The 19,942-nt window shown below is 40.5% G+C and overlaps 1 protein-coding gene across 5 annotated transcripts in view; it reads right to left on the reverse strand.

Annotated features, from left to right (window-relative positions):
- Positions 1–19,942, reverse strand: part of ndst3 (N-deacetylase/N-sulfotransferase (heparan glucosaminyl) 3) — a 726,179-nt gene that overhangs the window by 103,051 nt on the left and 603,186 nt on the right. For all 5 annotated transcript variants that reach the window (XM_072253177.1, XM_072253181.1, XM_072253180.1 and 2 more), the window contains 2 exons: positions 9,174–9,261; positions 2,233–2,387 (listed from right to left, as the gene is read on the reverse strand). In XM_072253177.1, coding sequence (XP_072109278.1) covers positions 2,233–2,387; positions 9,174–9,261 — 243 coding nt within the window. The remainder of the gene's footprint in view (positions 1–2,232; positions 2,388–9,173; positions 9,262–19,942) is intronic.

Consider the following 19,942-nt stretch of genomic DNA (forward strand, 5'->3'; position numbering starts at 1 on the left):
ATTTTCCAAAATACCAAATACATGGTATTCCGTGGTTATTCTTGTCACCAAGCTCGGCACAGAGCCTAATTTTTTATGTTAGGACTGCAGTCTTTTCTGGGGCTGGCCAGCAGGGGATGGCCTAGTTTCCTCAGGGTTTTACTCAGAACTGATTGCACTCACTTGTTATTGATCATTGACTGCACGTTCCCAATTAATGTCTGTGTATTTAAATCTGCTTCCTGTACCTTACTTCGCTCAGTCTTAAAATGTGATCTTAAAAGTAGCAAGACCCTCTATGTTTTCTTCTGAGTCTTTTCTGTGTTCTTTGATGTCTACTTACTACATACCATTTCTGGATTTAATTCGTGCATCAAGATCTTGGATTACCGAATTTGTGTTTGGATAACTGCATTTTTGAGTTGGATAGGTTACCTGTTTTTTGCCCATCTTGGCTAAAAGAAAGTAAAACTGGCTTTTGAATCTGCACATCAACTCCTGTCTGCATTGTGGTTTCTGCAACTGGGCTCTCTCTCAATCTTCAGCAGTACATTGTTGACATTCCAACCTGAGTTCAATTCCCGATTGGGCCATTTCCCTTACAAATCCTAAAGATTTGTTGTACTAACTGACTGTTGAAAGCTTTCACGGGTAGGTATTTGCATCAGCATTACATACTGATGATAAAATCTATAAAAGAACCATCAGAGGGAGAGAAACTAATCCTGATGAAGGTTAACTGCACCTTATGGAATTTTCATAAAAGCAAAACTTACAAAATAATGTAGCAATTCATTGACTGTTTAAGAAGGTAATTGAATGAAGAATACATACAGACAATTAGCAAATATTTCAGCCTATTCTAAGTGGCAAGCACAGTTAGAAGCAGTGGTAAACCGCAGCCAAGAGGGAAAAATATTTCAGGAGTGAGGTCAGGGAAGCAGAATAGACTCTGTGCAATGTCAGAGCTCTTGCTCTTAAAGTATCTTACTAATCCTGTATTTTACCGCCTCAAGTATATGTTTTTTGTGCATCTAGTAGGATGTCATCTTGTTATTTTTGTCTTTTGGGACAGATATAGAACTTCCACTAATGCAATCAGAGATTCATTAGTCTGGGAACGATAACCCAAGAATTGTAACGATTTCATTTCAGGCAAGACTTTGGGGTGAAATGGGTTTAGAAAGAGCAGCTGAAATCAGAAAATAACAAATTGGTATTTTATCTTACACCAGCAAATAACTTCCAAAGAATACAAAAATCAAACATGTTTATAACTTCATGAATTTGTAATTACATGTGAACATAAAAATAGTAACTTAAAGCTCAATCTATAAGTGGTAAATTCTGTTTTACGGTGCACTTTAAAAGAGGTGAATATCTTGCATTTTTGTCCAATATCAAGATTAGACTCTTCTTAGTACATAACAATCCAAAAAGGCAATTATAAACAAGCCTGATCAAAGATCAAAGTAAATTTATTATCAATGCTGAGATTTGTTTTCTTGTGGGCATACTCAATAACTCTATAGAATAAGATCCGTAACAGAATCAATGAAAGGCTGCCCAACTTGGGCGTTCAACGAGAGAGCAGAAACCAACAAACTGTACAAATACAAAAAGAAAGAAGAAATAATAATAATAAAAAAAATAAAAAAGGACTAAACAATAATGCTGCTGCTCACATTGACCTTCATGCATATTTTACAGCAGGGCTTGATAATCTGTGATCAAAAAAATTGCTCACAGTGACAATAAAATGTACATGTAACTATTTTTCACTCACTGCAATTTTCCCAAGAAATTATTCTACTATTACTGGGAGAGGATGCGAATGTTAATCTCCCTCTGTATTCGATATACTATTTGCTGTGAGACATGCACAACACTCTGCACTACCTAATACAGCATTGTCAATGGACAACCTGATCAACAAAGGCTGCACAAAGTAACCATACTGTTGCAGGCCAAATTGCAGATGATTGTGTTACTCCTGTTTAACTAGCAAGTTTGGCATCATTTTATGCACTTGTAAGAAATCTATAGTTTGTGTGAGGGGTTCTGTGAATCTCAAATTTTATTCACTCAATGTTTAATTCTGATATATAAATTTATGCAAAGAGGTATATAATTCTTCAATAATCACTTTCATTGTTCTTACTTACAGTACAGAGCATCTTTAAGAACATGATTAGTCACCTTTTGTAGTTCTCTCAGCTATTTTATGATAATCTCAAACCATCTGATACTCACCAATGCAAACTCCTTGTTGAGAATCATTTGTTCAGCCAACACTGACTCGTTGTGGAAGAGATGTGGTTGCATGTGGCTCCACATGTGGGGAAACCACCAAAATTCATTCACGTACTTTAGCAGCAGATCATCACCTTCATCCTCCGCAAACATCCCTAAAAATTTCACAACTGTCAGTTTTGAAACAGAATCAAAGTTCAGATTCCAAAAATTGGACTCAATCACTTTCTGAAATTGGGGACAGTGGAGAGGGGGGTTTTTAACATTCCCTGTTGTATTAATGGCATATGGTGAACCATTGGAAAAGATTTTGTTGTTATCAGGAGTCAATGTGCCCCTTTGGCCTTGCCATTGAGATATAGCTAACAACCTAAATGTACAAAGTGTAAACATTTTATGAAATATCCACTTTATAATTCCACTTGCTTATTTATTTATTCAGAGATACAGGTCCTTCAGCTCAATGAGCCACAACAGCCAGCAGCACACCAGTTTAACCCTAGCCTAATCACAGGACAATTTACAATGACCAAATAACTTACTAAACAGTATGTGTTTGGATTGTGGGAGGAAACTGAAGCACCTAGTGGAACCCTCATGCTCACAAGAAGGACGTAAAGACAGCATCTAAATTGAGACCCAAACTCTGACACCCCGAGATGTACCAGCATCGCGCTAACTGCTATGCTACTGTGGTGCCCTTTTCCAGAACATGACAAATAATGTGCCCATTTAAGGAAGTAAGGCTACTGGTGGCTGATAGACATGGAATTGCATGAAATACCACATTTTGCAATTGATAGCCACATGATTCTGGTGAACCTCTCTGAGTCTTTCTTTGGCTATTTGACAGAAGGGAAGCAGGAGAGGACAAAGTCCTGTTGAAGGGTTTCGGCCCAAAATGTCAACCGTACTTTTTTCCATAGATATTGCCCCGCCTGCTGAGTTCCTCCAGCATTTTGTGTGTGTTGCTCGGATTTCCAACAACTGCAGATTTTCTTTGTTTACAAAGTGAAAATGCTGATTAGATACTACTGTGGATCCTTGAATGAAGAAAAGGTATCAGCTGGAATCATTTTGGAGCAATTTAATTTAATAGGAAAAAGTCTGGAAAGTTCATCCTTGTCATTGCATCCTTCTTCCAGTTTTGCAAACAATGAGGTTCACGTTGGCAGTAAGAAAAATATAGCCTTGTACTACTTGAAAATTAAGTACCAGGGAAAGCAAAGTTTATACAAATACACCAAGTAGTCTGCTACAAAATTCTAATAAAATAAGGCATTCATGTTGAAGGAGGAGGAAGCTGGAAGAGAAGTAGGATTTAATCTGACAGCACCAGAGGAATTACTTATCAGCATAGAAACAGGCTACTCAGTCTAAATGTTCAAGTATACACAAGCCTCCTCCCTGTATACTTCACCCAGCCCTACCTGTGTAACCTTCTGTTCATTGTATTCTCACGTACTTGGCTGACCTCCTCTTAGCTCAAAGGACAAACTTGTGAAGGTTCACCCGAGCCCATACATCCTGCCAACATAGTTTGATGTGTCTGATTCCCTTATGCCTTCCAGTACCACCTCTTTCTTTATAAAGCATGTCTTGCAGAGTGAGATTTCTATTGGGAAGCTAAGGACACTATGGATATTTTCCCCTGATTCTAAGTCGATATAGCCCTTCTCCATGGTGAAGACTTGGTGCACAATGTGGCAGAAATCTGTTGGTGATCTCAATAAACTTCCAGACATCAGGAAAACCAATCTAACTGAAAGCATTTTCCTCCGACAAGCAACAAGCAACAACAAGTCAAAGTGACTGTTCAGAGTGTGCAACAGAACATGGAAGAGATGTCCTTCTCCAACCCAAAGATTTGTAAATCTCTTCTCCGAGAGTAATTAATTCTACAGATTAGCTTTATTTGTCACATGTACACATTGAAACACAGTGAAATGTGATGTGTCAACAACCAATGTAGTATAAATATATGCTGGGGATGGCCCACAAGTGTTGCCATGCTTCTGTTTCCAACATAGCATGCCCATAACTTACCAACCCCTATGTCTATGGAATGTGGGAGGGAAAGCAGAGCACCCAGAGAAAACCCACATAGTCTCGGAGAGAATGTACAAACTTTGTACAAACAACGGCAGGAACTGAACCGTGATCACTGGTACTCTAAAGCATTACACTAGCCACTCTGCTACCACGCCACTCGTCTAACACCTGCCTGAATTTTGGAGAATTTGCCTTGAACTTATAGAATGTGCCAAAGCAACATGCAGCAAGCAACAAGGAACTACTTGAGGATATAAATACACATCAGTTCAGAGACAGGCTTTAAAGAGCATTGTACAGGAGATAAGGAAGGTAGAGGGTTAGAGAATTTTTCAAAGGAATCTTCAGAGCTCTTGATCAGTGTAGATATAGTTCCCATAATTGCTTCAGTGATTTAATTTTAGGGATGTCTAAGAAGAATTGTTATTCAGATACCTTGGAAGGTTATAAAGCTGAGGAAGTTACAAAGGTACGATGGAGCAAAACTTTGGAGCAAATTTTAAACAAGGAAGAGGATTTTAGAACCAGGGAATTCTTGAGCATAAGCCAGTGTAGATCAGCAAGCATAGACTGATGGATGAACAACACTACCTGCAAGTAGAGAGGGAACAGCACAGTTTTGGGTCCCCATTTATAGAATATAACATGAGGAAGGATGGCCAGGCAAGCAACGGAATTGTCAAAACTAGATGTAACAAATACTCTGTATTGAAGAGGATTTCAGCAGCAGGCACGCTGAACCAAGGTCTGACTTGGCAACATAGTTGGTCTTCACTAGTCCTTGAGTTTATGGGGCTGTTATATTTAGCTTTCTACCCTAATAGACGCAGCACTGCTCACGTTTCTCTGCCTCACTTCATCAATGCCTTACCTTATTGACCCATCTGGTACTTGAGAAGAACTATGTTCTACATGAGATTAGATCAGTTAAATGTTCAGGATGTAGCTGCGCATGCCCCTGAAAGTGCTTCGAGTAGCAATGGTTATCACTCATAAATAAAATAAATTAAAACGTGGAATAGAAACATGCAATACAATAAGTGAAGAATGATGATCAATTAAAGGAAACAGACTGCATTCTTTAAAACTATTATGTTGAACAGAGTAGCCAATGGTTCGGATGAGGAATAATGGTGTTCAAGTGCTTGCAGGCAAGGGCATACGGAATTTTCACAATCCTATTATAAATCTGGGATGAACTGAGGACATGTTGAGGACTGAGGACATCTGACTTTATTCTGACAATTTGATCATAGATTCACAACCTATTTTAATGCATTTAATTTAGTTTTTATATTTTCTAATCTTAATTATTTTAAGCATTTGACTACAAAGTCCCTATTATTCAATATCTTTAAGGATCAGAGTCAATGTCAACCTCTTCCAATACATTAGCCTTTGACAGGAGGTTGGGATCCAGCTCCAGTCTTGGCTTCTGTCAATGGCTACTAATTTGTTCTGGAAGTCAAAATTACTGCTGAGGTTTTATGATACCTTGCCTAGGAACACCAGGATTGGTTTGCTCAGGATGTCTGGAGCCATAGCTTTCTGGTCGGCTGGCATAGGTGCTGGGGTAATACATGTAACAGGTCTGAGCAGTGCACTCAATCTTTCATGCCTGCATCAGCTTTTCATACAGATGACCAACTGATCACTCATACTTGCCTTCATATACATGTGATTTTCCCCTCAGGAATTCTCTTTTGAAAATTGTTACAATGTCTACTTCCCCGACTCTATCAGACAATGCATTTTAAGTTTAAAAAGCTGCCTTATATTTCCCTGAGAATTGCCATGTTGCAGCATACAAGGGAAATTAATTGGGTCCTGGGATGGTGTCAAGGAGAAGCCTGGGACAGGGCTTTGTATTGGAGATTTGGAGGGAGAGGGTCGATGTAAGGGTTGAGGGTGTATTGAACAATGAGGAAGGCTATCATGGCTTGCAGAGGGATCTGCATCAGCTGGAAAAATGGCAGATAGAATTTAATGCAGACAAGTGCAAAGTTTTGCACTTTGTTAGGACCAACCAGGGTAGGTATGATACAGTGAATGGTAAGGCATTGAGGAGTGTGGTAGAACCAAGGGACTGAGGAAAACAGGTCCATAATTCATTGAAAGTGCTGTCACAGGTAGATAGCGTCATAAAGAAAGCATTTGGCACATTGGCCTTCATAAATTAATGCACTGAGTACTGAAGATGGGATGTCTGGTAAAGTTGTAAAAGACATTGTTGAGGCCTAATTTGGAGTATTGTGTGCAGTTTTGGTCACATACATACATGAAAGATGTAAGCAAGGTTGAAAGACTGCAGAGAAAATTTACAAGGGTGTTTCCAGGTCTGGAGGACCTGAGTTATAATGAAAGATAGAATATGTTAGGACTATATTCTTTAGAACTTAGAAGATTGAGAGATTTGATAGAGGTATTCAAAATTATGAGGGGTACAGATAGGGTAAATGAAAGCAGGCTTTTTCCACTGCGGTTGGGTGGGACTACAACCAGAGGTCATGGGTTAAGGGTGAAAGGTGAGATGCTTAAGGGGAAAATGAGGGAAAACTCAGGGTGTCGTAAGAGTGTGGAATGAATTTCCAGCATGAGTGGTCCATGCAAGCTCGATCTTAATGAAGTTTGTATAGGTACATGGATAACAGAGGTATGAAGGGCTATGATATAAAGCTCTACTTGTTTTATACTTGTGACTGTGAGGCTAAGCACTGCTCCAAGGACATACTTAAGTTTGCTGACAGTTATTGATCGAATCAGAGGTGCTGAAAAATCTGCATATAGGAGGGAGATTGAAAAGTTGGCTAAGTGGTGCCACAACAACAATCTTTTACTCAATGTCAGCAAGACCAATGAGCTGATTATTGACTTCAGAAGGAGGAAACCTTCTTGAGTCAGTCCTCATCAGAGAATTCAGAGGTGGAGAGGGTTCCCAACTTTAAATTCCTCAGAGTTAACATTTTAGAGGATCTGACCTGAGTGCCATTAGAAAGAAAGCACAGCAGCATCTCTACGTTCTTAAGAGTTTGCGAAGGTTCAACGTGTCATTTAAAACTCCGACAATCTTCTGTAGGTGCGTGGTGAAGAGTATGTGGACTGGTTGCATCATATCCTGGTATTGAAACCACAATGCCGTTGCATGGTAAATCCTACAAAAAGTAATGGATACGGCCCAGTCCATCATGGGTAAAGTCCTCCCCACGATTGAAAACATTTACGTGGAGCATTGTCACAGGAAAGCAGCATCCATCATCAAGGACCCCACCATCCAGGTTGTGCTGCCATCAGGAAGGAGATACAGGAGTCTCAGGACCCAGGTTCAAGAACAGTTATTACCCCTCAACCATCAGTCTCTAGAGCCAGAGAGAAAGAGGCTGCAGAAATTTACTCAACTTCAATCACCCCATCACTGAACTGTTCCCACAACTTATGGACTTACTTTCAAGGACACCTCATCTCATGTTCTTGCTATTTGTTCCTTGCATACTTATCTATCTATTATTTTTTCTCTCTTTTTGTATTTGTACATTTATTGCTTTTTGCACACTGGTAGTTCGTTGGGTGTGGTTTATCATTGATTCTACTGTGTTTCTTGTATTTACTGTGAATGCCTACAAGAAACTGAATCTCAGGGTTGTACATGGTGACATATATGTATTTTGATAATAAATTTACTTTTGAAATTTGCACTTGAGCACTTCTGAATTTTCTGCTTGCTAACTCTTGAAACATACATTCTTTCTTCTAACAGAACTTGATTATTCAGTGCAATCTTTCCTGGACCAACCAATTTCTAATCAATTCGGTTATTACTATTCTCTGTCTTTATTATTGATACAATATCACATTCTATCTGCTGATATGAAACTGCACCTTACCAATGTGATTTACCTATATATACTTCATATCCATCAGAAACAGCCTGATATTTGCTCTATTCATTTTTTAAAATTCTACTTCTATTTGACTTGTGTCCTATTTGCTTTTCCTAGTTGTTGGTGCAGCTTTATTCTCCTCCCCTAGTATTCATCCAGGTGTCCGTGTCCATACCAATACTCCTTAAACAAGCAAATGATAGTAATTTACTTCCCTTTAAGTTCTCTTACAGCACTTGTCTCAGCACTGAACTATCTCCGTGGCTGTAGTCTCACTTTCAGGGTCTCTGTGGTTCATGTTCTGTGTATATTTGTTCATTTTTTTTAGTTGTTTGCACAATTTGTTCTTTTTTCACATATTGGATGTTTCAAGGTCTTTGCTCTTTTGTTTTTTTTGTGGATTCTACTCTATGTCTTTGTTTTGTGTCTGCCTGCAAGGAGAGGAAGCTCAAAGCTGTATATGATATGCATACATTGATAATAAATGTACTTTGAACTTTGAAAATTAACTTCCGCTCTGAAATGTCCTCCCTGCTTGTTGAATTCGGGAAAACAAAAATTCCTTTTCCAGAAAATGTGGGAAATTGTTCTCCATAAAGACATTTTAGAAGAAGTTTGATAAACATATGAGAGAAAAAGGAATAGGATATGGTGATGGGAGTGAATTGAAGAACTGTGAGAAAGAGATTGTGTAGAACATAAACACTAGTCTGGAGCAGCTAGGTTGAATGGCCTGCATTTATGCTATAAATTCTGTGAATGCATCCTATATTTCTGTAAATGTATCCTATATTTCTGCTTAACACCTTTTAAAGTCTTCTCACAATCCATCTTCCCAACAATTTTCAGTCACATCCCTTAAATCTCCAACAATGTTCTTGTGCCCATTTGATCTCTATCTTCTTTTATTTCTCTTTCCTTAACGCCTTCTGAATATAACACCTTTGCTTGGCCATAAGCGCATTTTAGGTTTACAAAAACAGTTGAACTCTATTTGCTGTACATTCTCACCTGTATGGTAGAATTTTCCGGAATATCCAAGATTGAAGGTAAAGTTCGAAACCTGGGTTCGTAATAGATTTTGCGTTTCAAGTAATGCCTATAAAAGATAAATTGCAACATGATTGTGGAGTTTAAAGTCTTTCTAATATGATATATTTGAACGTAATGCTAAAAGTGACTGTCACATTCATTTTATACTCTTGCCAATGGAGGAAAAAGCAGTGAACGGCAATTTATATTTTTAATTCCATCTAATAAAGATCACATGATACCACACATTTCATTTTAGAAGTACTCATTACAATAACAAGCTCTAAAAACAAAACAAAAAATAAACATACAGGTTTGTAACTTGGTTTGTACAGGGAATCTTAAACAAGATGAGGTTGCAGTTGATACATGCAGTAGGCCTGATCTCGATTTATGCATAGTATATAGTAAAAGATGAAAGCAAAGATGATTGTGAACTGTATTTCTACAGCATGAGATAAGTTTTCATTTCCAACTGATCATCATCTACTTTTCTAGTACCATTGGTGGTTAGCCATGCAAAATGGAACAATGACTTTGTAATATCAATTCACAATCTTATGTACTTTCTCACATTTGGAAAAATAATCTGTCTGCTTTTGGATAAATACATGCAAGAGGGATAGTGACTTGATATTACTGTATCTGCTTCTAACCTCTCTTACACTGTCTTACTTTCAGAACTCTTTTGTGGGCTGCATTCATTGTTCCATGAAACTGTAAAGGCAATTTAGATATACATGCACCTACATATATGCATCTCCTGTTCCCTTGCATTTCAGAATTTTGAAGTGACCACTCCCTTCCCAACTCCCTAGTACACTCTCCCACCACAGGCAAGCACTTCATTTCTCAATAACCTTTCTATTCATTCACAGGAGACAAATTATCTGTCTGTCTCCTCCTATCTCACCAACCAGGTTCCTAAACCATCTTTCCACATGAATCAGCAATTCAACCACATTCCTTCTCATCTATGCACTGCTTTTGGTGCTTATAAGAAGTCTCCTATACGTTGTAGAAAACAAACCAATACTGTCCATGACTTCTTTGAAGAGCACTTTATCTGTAGGAAGACCCTGAACATTTTCTGCCCTTTTAATTTGCCATATTATTCCCATGCTTACCTCTTTGTTTGTAGTCTTCTGCAATAATGAGGCCTAATGTATGTTTGAGGAACCTCATCTCATTTTCTGCTTGGGCCTTAAAGACTCAATATCATTTTCCTATCTGTATAATAATAGGCCAATTTATCCATCTGTGATATTGGCTCATTTTTTCACTTTCCAATAGCAGTCCTGAATTTTATAATTTTTACATTTCTTTGCCTCTGTTCTACCTCCTTAACAGCTCTTGTGAATCCATCAATCAGCTGACTTCATTTGCAGCATGTCCCAAGTTCAACCCTCCCCTCCCTCTGTGAGAGATATTCGCTTCGCTCTATCCATCTCTCCTGCATCCTGCTTTCAGAGTTCTGAACATTGTTTTTTCACATACATTGCCTGGCCTGCGGAGTACTTTGCATTTTCTGTTTTTAATTTGAGAATTTAAATGGCTTAGTTTCATTGGGTATGTTCCAATCAATCTGAATCACTTTGGATCAGTGTCTATTGTTTCCTCCTTAGTCCCCAGTGGGAGATATATTCTATCAGCTTCTCAGAAGGAAGGAGAAAGCAAAAGAGGACTGGCCAGCTTTTGAAACGTTGTTACATGCACAGGATACTGCTGCGTACACCTGAAGGCTTTTAAAACATTTAATTAAGGAGTAGAGTGTGCCACAATCTGCCACTGCACATAGCTCAATTATACTACTGAAACAAACCTGGTAGACAGAAACAATCTCGCCTGACAATTCCATTTCCTTGCCATTGAAGTTAAGACCCAGCACTTTTACACACCACTCTTACATATTCCTTCGGGGTGAAACTCCTCTTTTCCTTCCCTTACTGCATCCTTTCACATCATCTTGACAAGTCCAGCTACGATTCAGGTCTCTGAAGGGTATACACTAACATTAAATTGGAGAGCTCGTGGCAGGCCATGCGTGCTTATTGTTAGATTATTAAGTGAGAGGGCATATGCACCCTAACGTATGCAACCACCACAGTGGTATGTAGGAGTAGGGTGAAAACCTGTCCTCATCTTGCTTTGCCCTTGCACATTCCCAATCCTTTCACAATCTTGAAATATCTCAAAGGACTTTATAGTAAATTAGAAGCTTTTGAATTATAGTCACTAGAGAAGGAAAAGTAGCACCTAATTTCAACGCAAAGACTTCAACAAATAGGAATGAGATAACTTGCCTTCAGTTGCTCTTGCTGAATGTGCAAATTAACAAACATATTTTGTGCTTCTTTTACAAAGATTAGTTAGACTGATATTATGGAATGAATTTCTGCACAAATCAATTATAATTATGTTATTTACATATGAATATTAACCAAGGCTTCAAGAAGAAGGCAGCTACCTTTCACTGAATAAGATTCTGGGGATTGAGAGTACAGAAACATTGCAGGGTGGAAACACACAATATGCATAACTCACAACCACTGATACTGAGATAGGGGTTTAGGAGGCTGGTCGGGCAAGATAACACAATGACATGAAGATTTTACCATGCTTTTTGTTCTGTGTTTGGAGGACAGTAAGAAGTGGTTACAGTTTCCCTTAAATTTAAAACGCCTCTGCTGTTTTATTTGCGAAAACCTACGCAGCGACCCCAATGCTCCAAGATGATTCCAAAGTTTTGAACATGTTGGCCAACGCAGTTGCTTTGAAACTGCCAGAGTATTTGGTTTGTATAAGCCGAGGCCCAATTCACGCTGCCAGAAAACTCTGCGGAGGACACCATACATTACAACTTAGTAGCGTCGTTCAGTAGTTCCACTGCAGTGAGAGTGGCGAGTCTGCCTGAACACCCACCTGACCACAACAAATATTTTACGCTGTAAATTCAGCCATTACAGATTTTTGAACTATCAGAGTCTGAGCGCGCCAAGCAGTTGTTCTTCTTGCCCGGCCTGGGGGATGCTAGGCCTTCGGAGTTAATGGACTACATACAGTCTCTTCTGGGAAACCACTACCCTTGTTTTTTATATTAAATAACTCGTTATGCAGCAAATGCTCTTGCTAATGCACCCACGAATGACTATAGGAGCTTGCTAAAAGGGCCGATAGTCTACATTCAGCCAGGCAGAGGTTTATCATCCCTCCTCCTTTCCCTGCCTCAGTAAGCCTTGTCAGCAAGGCCTACAACACACGTGTGCCAGTGACTGCGAAACAGACAACGGTGGGTCTGTGCTCTTACCATGCTCGCTTGGTACAAACACTGGGAAGTGCCGACCGCCTTCCAGCTTTGACAATGCCAGCACTTCGGGACATCAGAGTGTCATGGTCTGGTCTGTGAAGTCAGCATTCTGATTCACAGTCCGGTCCATCGACCCTTGCTCCAGGTTTTCCTGTCTATCCTGTTTCTGTTCCTGTTGAGCTCTAATCGAGGCAGCTGATTCTCATTGAGGCTGGCTGAATAAATACCTCTAGAGAGCAGGGCGTGGCTTTACTCATTGTATCCCTTCCCCTGCCTTCAGTTTCCTCGCCTGAAGCCTTGCCTTGCCTTGTCTTGCCGGTTACTCTTGCCTCGCCTGAAGTTCTTGTCTCGCCTTGCATTGCCTGAAGCCTTGCCTTGCCTTGTCTTGCTGGTAACTCTTGCCTCGTCTTGCCTGAAGTCTTGTCTTGGAACCACCCTGAACCTAGCTCCCTTCCTGTCCCTTGCCTCAGTCGGGTAAGCCAGGACAAATTGCCGTTACCCTGTGGTGGGTTCTGTCCCTTCTTGTCCCTTGCCTCCATCGGGTAAGCCAGGCCAGATTGCTGTTACCCTGCGGTTAGTTCTGTCCCTTCCTGTCCCTTGCCTCCGTCGGGTAAACCAGGCCAGATTGCTGTTACCCTGTGGTTAGTTCTGTCCCTTCCTGTTCCTCGCCTCCGTCGGGTGGAGATCCGCGCCCTGCCCAGAAGAAGCTTCAAGACCCCAAGTCTCAAGTCTCTGGTCTCAAGCCTCGCCTCAAGTCTGAAGACTCCAGTCTCGTCCTGCCTGCCAGCAGAGTCACGTCCTTGCCTAGTTCTGGGGTCCGAGCCAGAGGCAAGACCCAGGTTCTGGGTCCTTGTCCAGTCTGTGGCTCAGAGTCCAAGCCTTGGCTCCTAGCTCTCTTGTCCAATCCTGTTCCGGGTTCCCAGTTTTCGTGTCCATGTCCTAGCCCTCTCCCTGTATCCTAGTCCTGTCCCTAGTACTTCAGTATCTGTGTCTTGCACTTGGGTCCGTTCCCAGCCACCTCCTTATGACACAGAGGTCTTTGAAGACTGGGTTCCAGCTGCCAGGGCTGTTACTGTTCATTGTGGACATTCTTCCAGGCGACGCTTCTTGTGTGACATGGGTGCTCAAGTGAGTGTGCTGCCAGGATTGCCTATCGATCAGAACAGTTCCAAAAGAGGACCTATAGTTGTTCATGGCTGAGTTGGTATATGGACAGCCACTATAAGTACCAAGTGATTTTATTTCTGACGCCACAGTAACGCTACACCACTTTATTCTCTAAAGTGTTCCACCCTCCTCGGTAAATTCAATTCCTTTGTACCGATTCCTACCTCCCGCTCCCGGACCTACACTCCGCCTCGTTATTCTTCATGATACATACCAACATCCCCATAGGCTTCCTTGCGATGGCTCATTCCGCATTTCGGAACAGAGAGAAAAGACTTTTATCAAAGGAGGGGTAAAACTGAATGTATTTCGGTAGATCACCTTAAACCGTCCCACCAAAAGTCGGAGGATTCCGCTACCATACCCCTGGCATCATGTTATCACCAAGAGGGTGTCAGATGAGCCAGAGGCACCTACCCATGGAACATAGGACCTGAGCCAGGTGGCTCGGTCGAGCTCTGGCCAGGCTTACATCGCCGGTATTCGTGAGTTCTGGTGGGACCTGTGTAGGTAATGTACGGGGCGGAACATATGCATAATTCACAACTACTGACATTGAGTTGGGGTTTACTTTCAGAGGCTGGTCTGACATGATGTTTTTACTGTGCTTTTGGTTCTGTGTTGGGAGGACAATAAAGGAGCTGTAACTGTTTCCCTTAAAATTAAAATGCCTCAGCTGTTTGTTTTGTGAAAACCTACAATACCCTCAGTTTAACACGGTTGGAAGACGTCGCTCAAAATATAGTTGAGTTGGTTAATTTCATGTAAGTTTTGTAGCCTGGGGAAAATACACACGCGGGACAACAAATATGTTTTCAGGTCTTTAATTCCTTTATCTGTTTTAAATCTTTTATTTCAGAAAGAGGGTATCAAAATAAAAACGACAAAACAAATTTTAAAAAACAGTTCCCACTATTACAAACTGTTTAACTTTGAACCACACCCTTGTTACATATGCAGTATGAAAATAACTAAAAACAAAATATACAAAACCAATACAGCAGTGGCAATTATTTGGCACACACATACCTAACTTCCAAACACATATAGGCTAGACATTGAAATGAGCTCTCCTCGCTCATGCGAGGAAGCTGATTAAGGAACTTCACACATCACACTATTCCAGTGTTGATCAACTTTACTCGCGAAAATCTTTCCTCACCAAACCTGAGTAAAGCACTCGAACGTCGTCCTTTCTAGAACATGGCAACTCTTCGTTCTACTCCACCCATGCATCACCGTTTTCTCTTAAAGGCACAGGCAGCTATTTCAGCATTACCAAGGTGAATATACAAATGCACTTTAACAATAAAAAATGATGTTCAACGGTCACCTGGTTACAGTAAGAATAGGATGATTTGGTAGATGAATGCATGGCTGAGGAACTGGTGCAGGGATTCAGATTTATGGATCATTGGGATATCTTCTAGAGAAGGTACGGCCTGTACAAAAGGGATGGGTTACACCTGAACCCAATATGGACCAATACCTTTGCAGGTAGTTTTGCTAGAGCTGTTCAGTGGGTGGGGTTTAAACTAATTTGGCAGGGAGCTGGGAATTGTTAGAGTGAGTTTTTGGGTAGATGATTTATTTACACTTAAATAACTTTGGCCACCAGTCTTCTGTTCTTTGACAAAGTACTGTGGGTTGAGTTCATAACAATGCATTTCCTAAAAGCTGTGAACCCAGTTCATTTGTAACAATGCTGTTCCTAAAAGCTGTGACTACCAGGATACTAGCCCAGACACTGCGGATGGAAGTGTGAAGTTTACAGGTAGTTTCAAAGACAGCCTTATTTATACTTTGTAAATATGGATTGCCCTTCATGTTAAGCATGTAAAATACCCAATAAACGTATTGTGGATTCAGTTTGGAACAATGAATTCCTGAATACTAACCCGAATGCTGCTGGTGCCAGTGGAACGGATTTAATCAAAAGGTGTGAAGTTTGTATGTAGCTTCAAAAGACAGCATTGTCTATACTTTGTAAATATGAATTTCCCTTTGTGTTTAGCAAATAAATATCGAGCCCCATCACAGGGCCAGCAAACCTTTCCACCAAAAGCGTCTCCATCTGTATGATGCCTGCTCAACCTTGTTTTGTCGAATAAAGAAGCTGTTTTGTATCTGCCAGTAACTCTCTGGTGATTTCATTCACGCCACAACAGGAATAAGAGTGACAGTGCAGAGGATGAGGTAGCTGGTCTACAAACAGAAGCAGTGGGTAGTGAGATTGCTAGCAAGGAGAGGCTGATGATAGGGCAAAATTGCAGTCAATGGGATGAGTTGCAATGTAAAAGGCAGACAAAATCAAAAAGGGTGAACACAGGACTGGAAGTGTTATATTTGAATGCAGGTAGTATACGGAATAAGGTAGACAAACTTGCAGCACAGTTATAGATTGGCATGTTTGATACTGTGGGCATCACTCAATTGTGTAAGCTGCAAGAAGATTGAAGCTGGAAGCCTAGTGTCCAAGAATACACATTGTCTCAAAAGGACAGGCAGGTAGGGAGAGGTGGTAGCGTGGGTCTGTTGGTAAAAATGTTGGATAAGCCACACCAGGAGTGTGTGAAAAGAGCTACTTTTTAATCAAGGTGCAATCAAGACTTTGAAGGTAGTGTTTCACAGCAGTTTTTCTGATCTGAAGTCATCCTGAAATTTGAGAAAGAGAAGCTAAAGTTAGAGGTAACAGTATTACAGTGGAGTAAAGGTAATTACAGAGGCATGAGAGAGGATTTAGCCAGAATTTATTGGAAAAGAACACTGGCAGGGATGACGGCAGAATAGCAATGGCTGGAATTTCTGGAAGCAATTCAGAAGGCACCATGACATATACATCCCAAGGAGGAACAAGTATTCTAAAGGAAAGATGACACAACCATGGCTAACAAGGGAAGTCAAAGCTGACATAAAAGCCAAAGAGAGGGCATATAATAGGGAAAAGAATAGTGCAAAGTTAGGGGATTGGGAAGCTTTTAGCTGGAAGGCAACTAAAAAAATCATTAAGAAGGTAATGATGGAATACAAAATAAGCTAGCCAATAATATTAAAGAGGATACCAAATGTTTCTTCAGATACATGACTTGCAAAAGAGAGGCAAGAGTGGATATCAGACAGCTGGAAAGCAATGCTAGGGAGGTAGTAATGGGGGACAAGGAAATGGTGGATGAACTGAATAAGTATTTTGCATCAGGCTTCACTGTGGAAGACAGTAGCAGTATGGTGGAAGTTCCAGGTGTCAGGGGTCGTGAAGTATGTGAAGTTACCATTGCCTGAGAAAAGATTCTTTGGAAACTGAAAGGTCTGAAGGTAGCTAAGTCACCTGGACCAGATGGTGTACCCCCCAGAGTTCTGCAAGAAGTGGTTGAAGAGACTGTGGAGGCATTAGCAAGGATCCTTCAAGAATCACTAGATTTTGGAATCTTTATAAAGCACTGATGAGACCTCATATATGACAATACTTAGAGTATTGTGAGTAATTTTAGAGGCCACTTATCTAAGAAACTATGTGCTATCATTGGAGAGGGTTCAAAGGAGGGTGACGAAAATGATATCGGGTTTGAAAGGCTTTCATATAAGGAGAATTTAATGGCTCTGGGACTCGAATCACTGGAATTTAGAAGAATGAGTGGTGACCTCATTGAAACCTATCAAATGTTGAAAGGCCTCGATAGAGTAGATATGGTAAGGATTTTTTTATACAGTGGGGGAGTCTAAGACCAGAGGACACAGCCTCAGAATAGAAGGGTGTTTTTAGAACGGAGATGAGGAGGAATTTGTTTAGCCAGAGAGTGGAGAATCCGTGGAATTCATTGTCACAGGCAGCTGTGGAGGCCAAGTCATTGGGTATATTTAAGACAGAGGTTGATAGATTCTTGATTTGTCAGGGCATGAAAGGATAAGGGAGGAAAGGAAGAGATTGGGGCTGAGAAGAAAAAAGGATCAACCATGATGAAATGGTGGAGCAGACTCGATGGGCCAAATAGCCCAATTCTGCTCCTTTATCTTATGGTCTTATTTCTATCTAAGAAAAAATTTCAAAATTAGAAATGATTTCTAAAACACAAAGAATTTCCAAAACAGTTACAATCCCATATGCTGAAAAGGCATTGCATTGAATTGCAGAAGTCGAAGGCAGAGGAATGGCTTCTAGCTCACCCTATCTTTCTGTCATTCTTCTTACCATTCCCTGACCATTCCTAACAAGCCTGACTGCTTTCTTAAATTTATTCTGGTTTTTTTTTGCCACTTGGGTGACATCACACACACATAGAACATAGAATAGTACAGCACAGTACAGGACCTTCGGCCCACAATGTTGTGCCGACCCTTAAACCCTGCCTCCCATATAACCTCCCACCTTAAATTCCTCAAAAAGGTTTTTTCAGATACCTTTTTCATACAGGTATCTGATGGTCACACAGCTTCTGGCAACATAAGTGCACTTTCAACGGTCACCTGGTTACATGAGGTAGATACACATTTCTCTCATGAAAAGTATCAGTTCAAACAACTGAAACTGATCCACTGTACCAGCAAAGTGCCTACCTTTATATATAATTCAATTACAGTGGACTCCAGTTAACTGGGCAATCGGTCAATCAGGACAGCCACTTATTTGGAATAAGGCCTAAAGAACAAAAACAGGATCTCCTCTGTTCATTTGGGACACTGCGCCACTCAATTGGGACAGGAGACTGTTGCCAAACAGTTTCCAACATGCACTTGCGTGGCTGTTAAACACAACAGCCTGCTTCAAGCAAACACTATTTAAATAGCATCAGTTGCATGTGTTTGTGTTCAAAAAGCAGTGACTTTTCTCACTGATAGTTGTTCAGAAATTAACAGTAAAGCGATTGGATTAGATTATGAGGACGCACAGTCCTCTTTTATTGTCATTTAGTAATGCATGCATTAAGAAATGATACAATGTTTTTCCAGAATGATATCACGGAAACACATGACAAACCCACTGAAAAAGTGACAAAAACCACATAATTATAACATATAGTTACAACAGTGCAAAGCAATACCGTAATTTGATAAGAACAGACCATGGCACAGTAAAAGCCTCAAAGTCTCTCGAAAGTCCCATCATCTCACGCAGATGGTGAACCTCCAGCGCCGCCAACTTGCCGATACAGCATACTGGAAGCATCCAACCACAGTCCGACTCCGAGTCCCTCCAAAAACTCTGAGCCTCCAACCACTTCTCCGACACCGAGCACCATCTCTGCCGAGTGCTTCGACCCCGGCAACAGGCAATAGGCAAAGCCGAGGATTTGGGGCCTTCGTCTCAATTCAGAATTCACAATTCAGAACTGCTTTGCTTACTCCAGTTTCAAACATTCAGGTTTGGAGATGAAAATGAAATAATTTCACTACTTCAGCAAGCTAGAAACTATGGAAAATTTGAAGGTATCAATAGTCATCCTGAATGTTACAATGAAAATGAAGATTTGGAGGATGCAATCAACAACAGCATTCTATGAAGGCAGTCCGTTATCTGCACAAGATGTCTGCGCTGATTTTGTTTATTTACAGTCAAAAGAATGCAACACAGATGAATTCCTCAGTCGATAAGTATTAGGAATTAATACACAGTTCTATAGTATTGCAGTAGTATTTGTAGTTTTCTAATTTGTTCTGTATTTCATTTAAGTAGACAATTTGTTACTCAGTTTCTCTTTTTTTTATACCTTTTAGACTATTTTCATGAAACTTCAGCTAATTGGGGCAACCGCTTAATTGGGCCAAAATGTGCTGATCCAGATGTGCCCCAATTAATCACATTCCACTGAATGCATTTGATATTCTGTGGTTTAATTGAACAGATGTAGACACTTACAGAAATGTTAATCTGCATTTGCTCTCTCTGCTACAACTGTGCAATTTTTGCATGCATCATTGGTGGAGGTACCCTAATCTTTCCTTTAAACAGCTACTTCTAAGAGGTTTGCATTTGATTTTAGTATGATAAGGTACTGGACAATTTCAAGATGCTCTTGGAGCAGTTTTCTCATGTGACATTATGGCCCTCATTTTTTAGGTCAACTATGAATGTTGTATTCCAACTGCTAAATTCAATAAGTGTGCAAACCAGCACAGTACAATATGGAGAGCACGCTGTTGCCCATGCAGGAGGCTCCCCCTCTCCACACAGCTAATGATTCCAAAGGAATGGCAGTTTGACACCAGCAGTATCACAAGAGTTGCCAGTCAGCACTGAACTCAATGTAGGTCTGCCTTAGGGATTCCAGCTCTGAATTTT

Source organism: Mobula birostris, chromosome 3 (genome assembly GCF_030028105.1).
Source record: "Mobula birostris isolate sMobBir1 chromosome 3, sMobBir1.hap1, whole genome shotgun sequence".
NCBI classification, from domain to species: Eukaryota; Metazoa; Chordata; class Chondrichthyes; order Myliobatiformes; family Myliobatidae; genus Mobula; species Mobula birostris.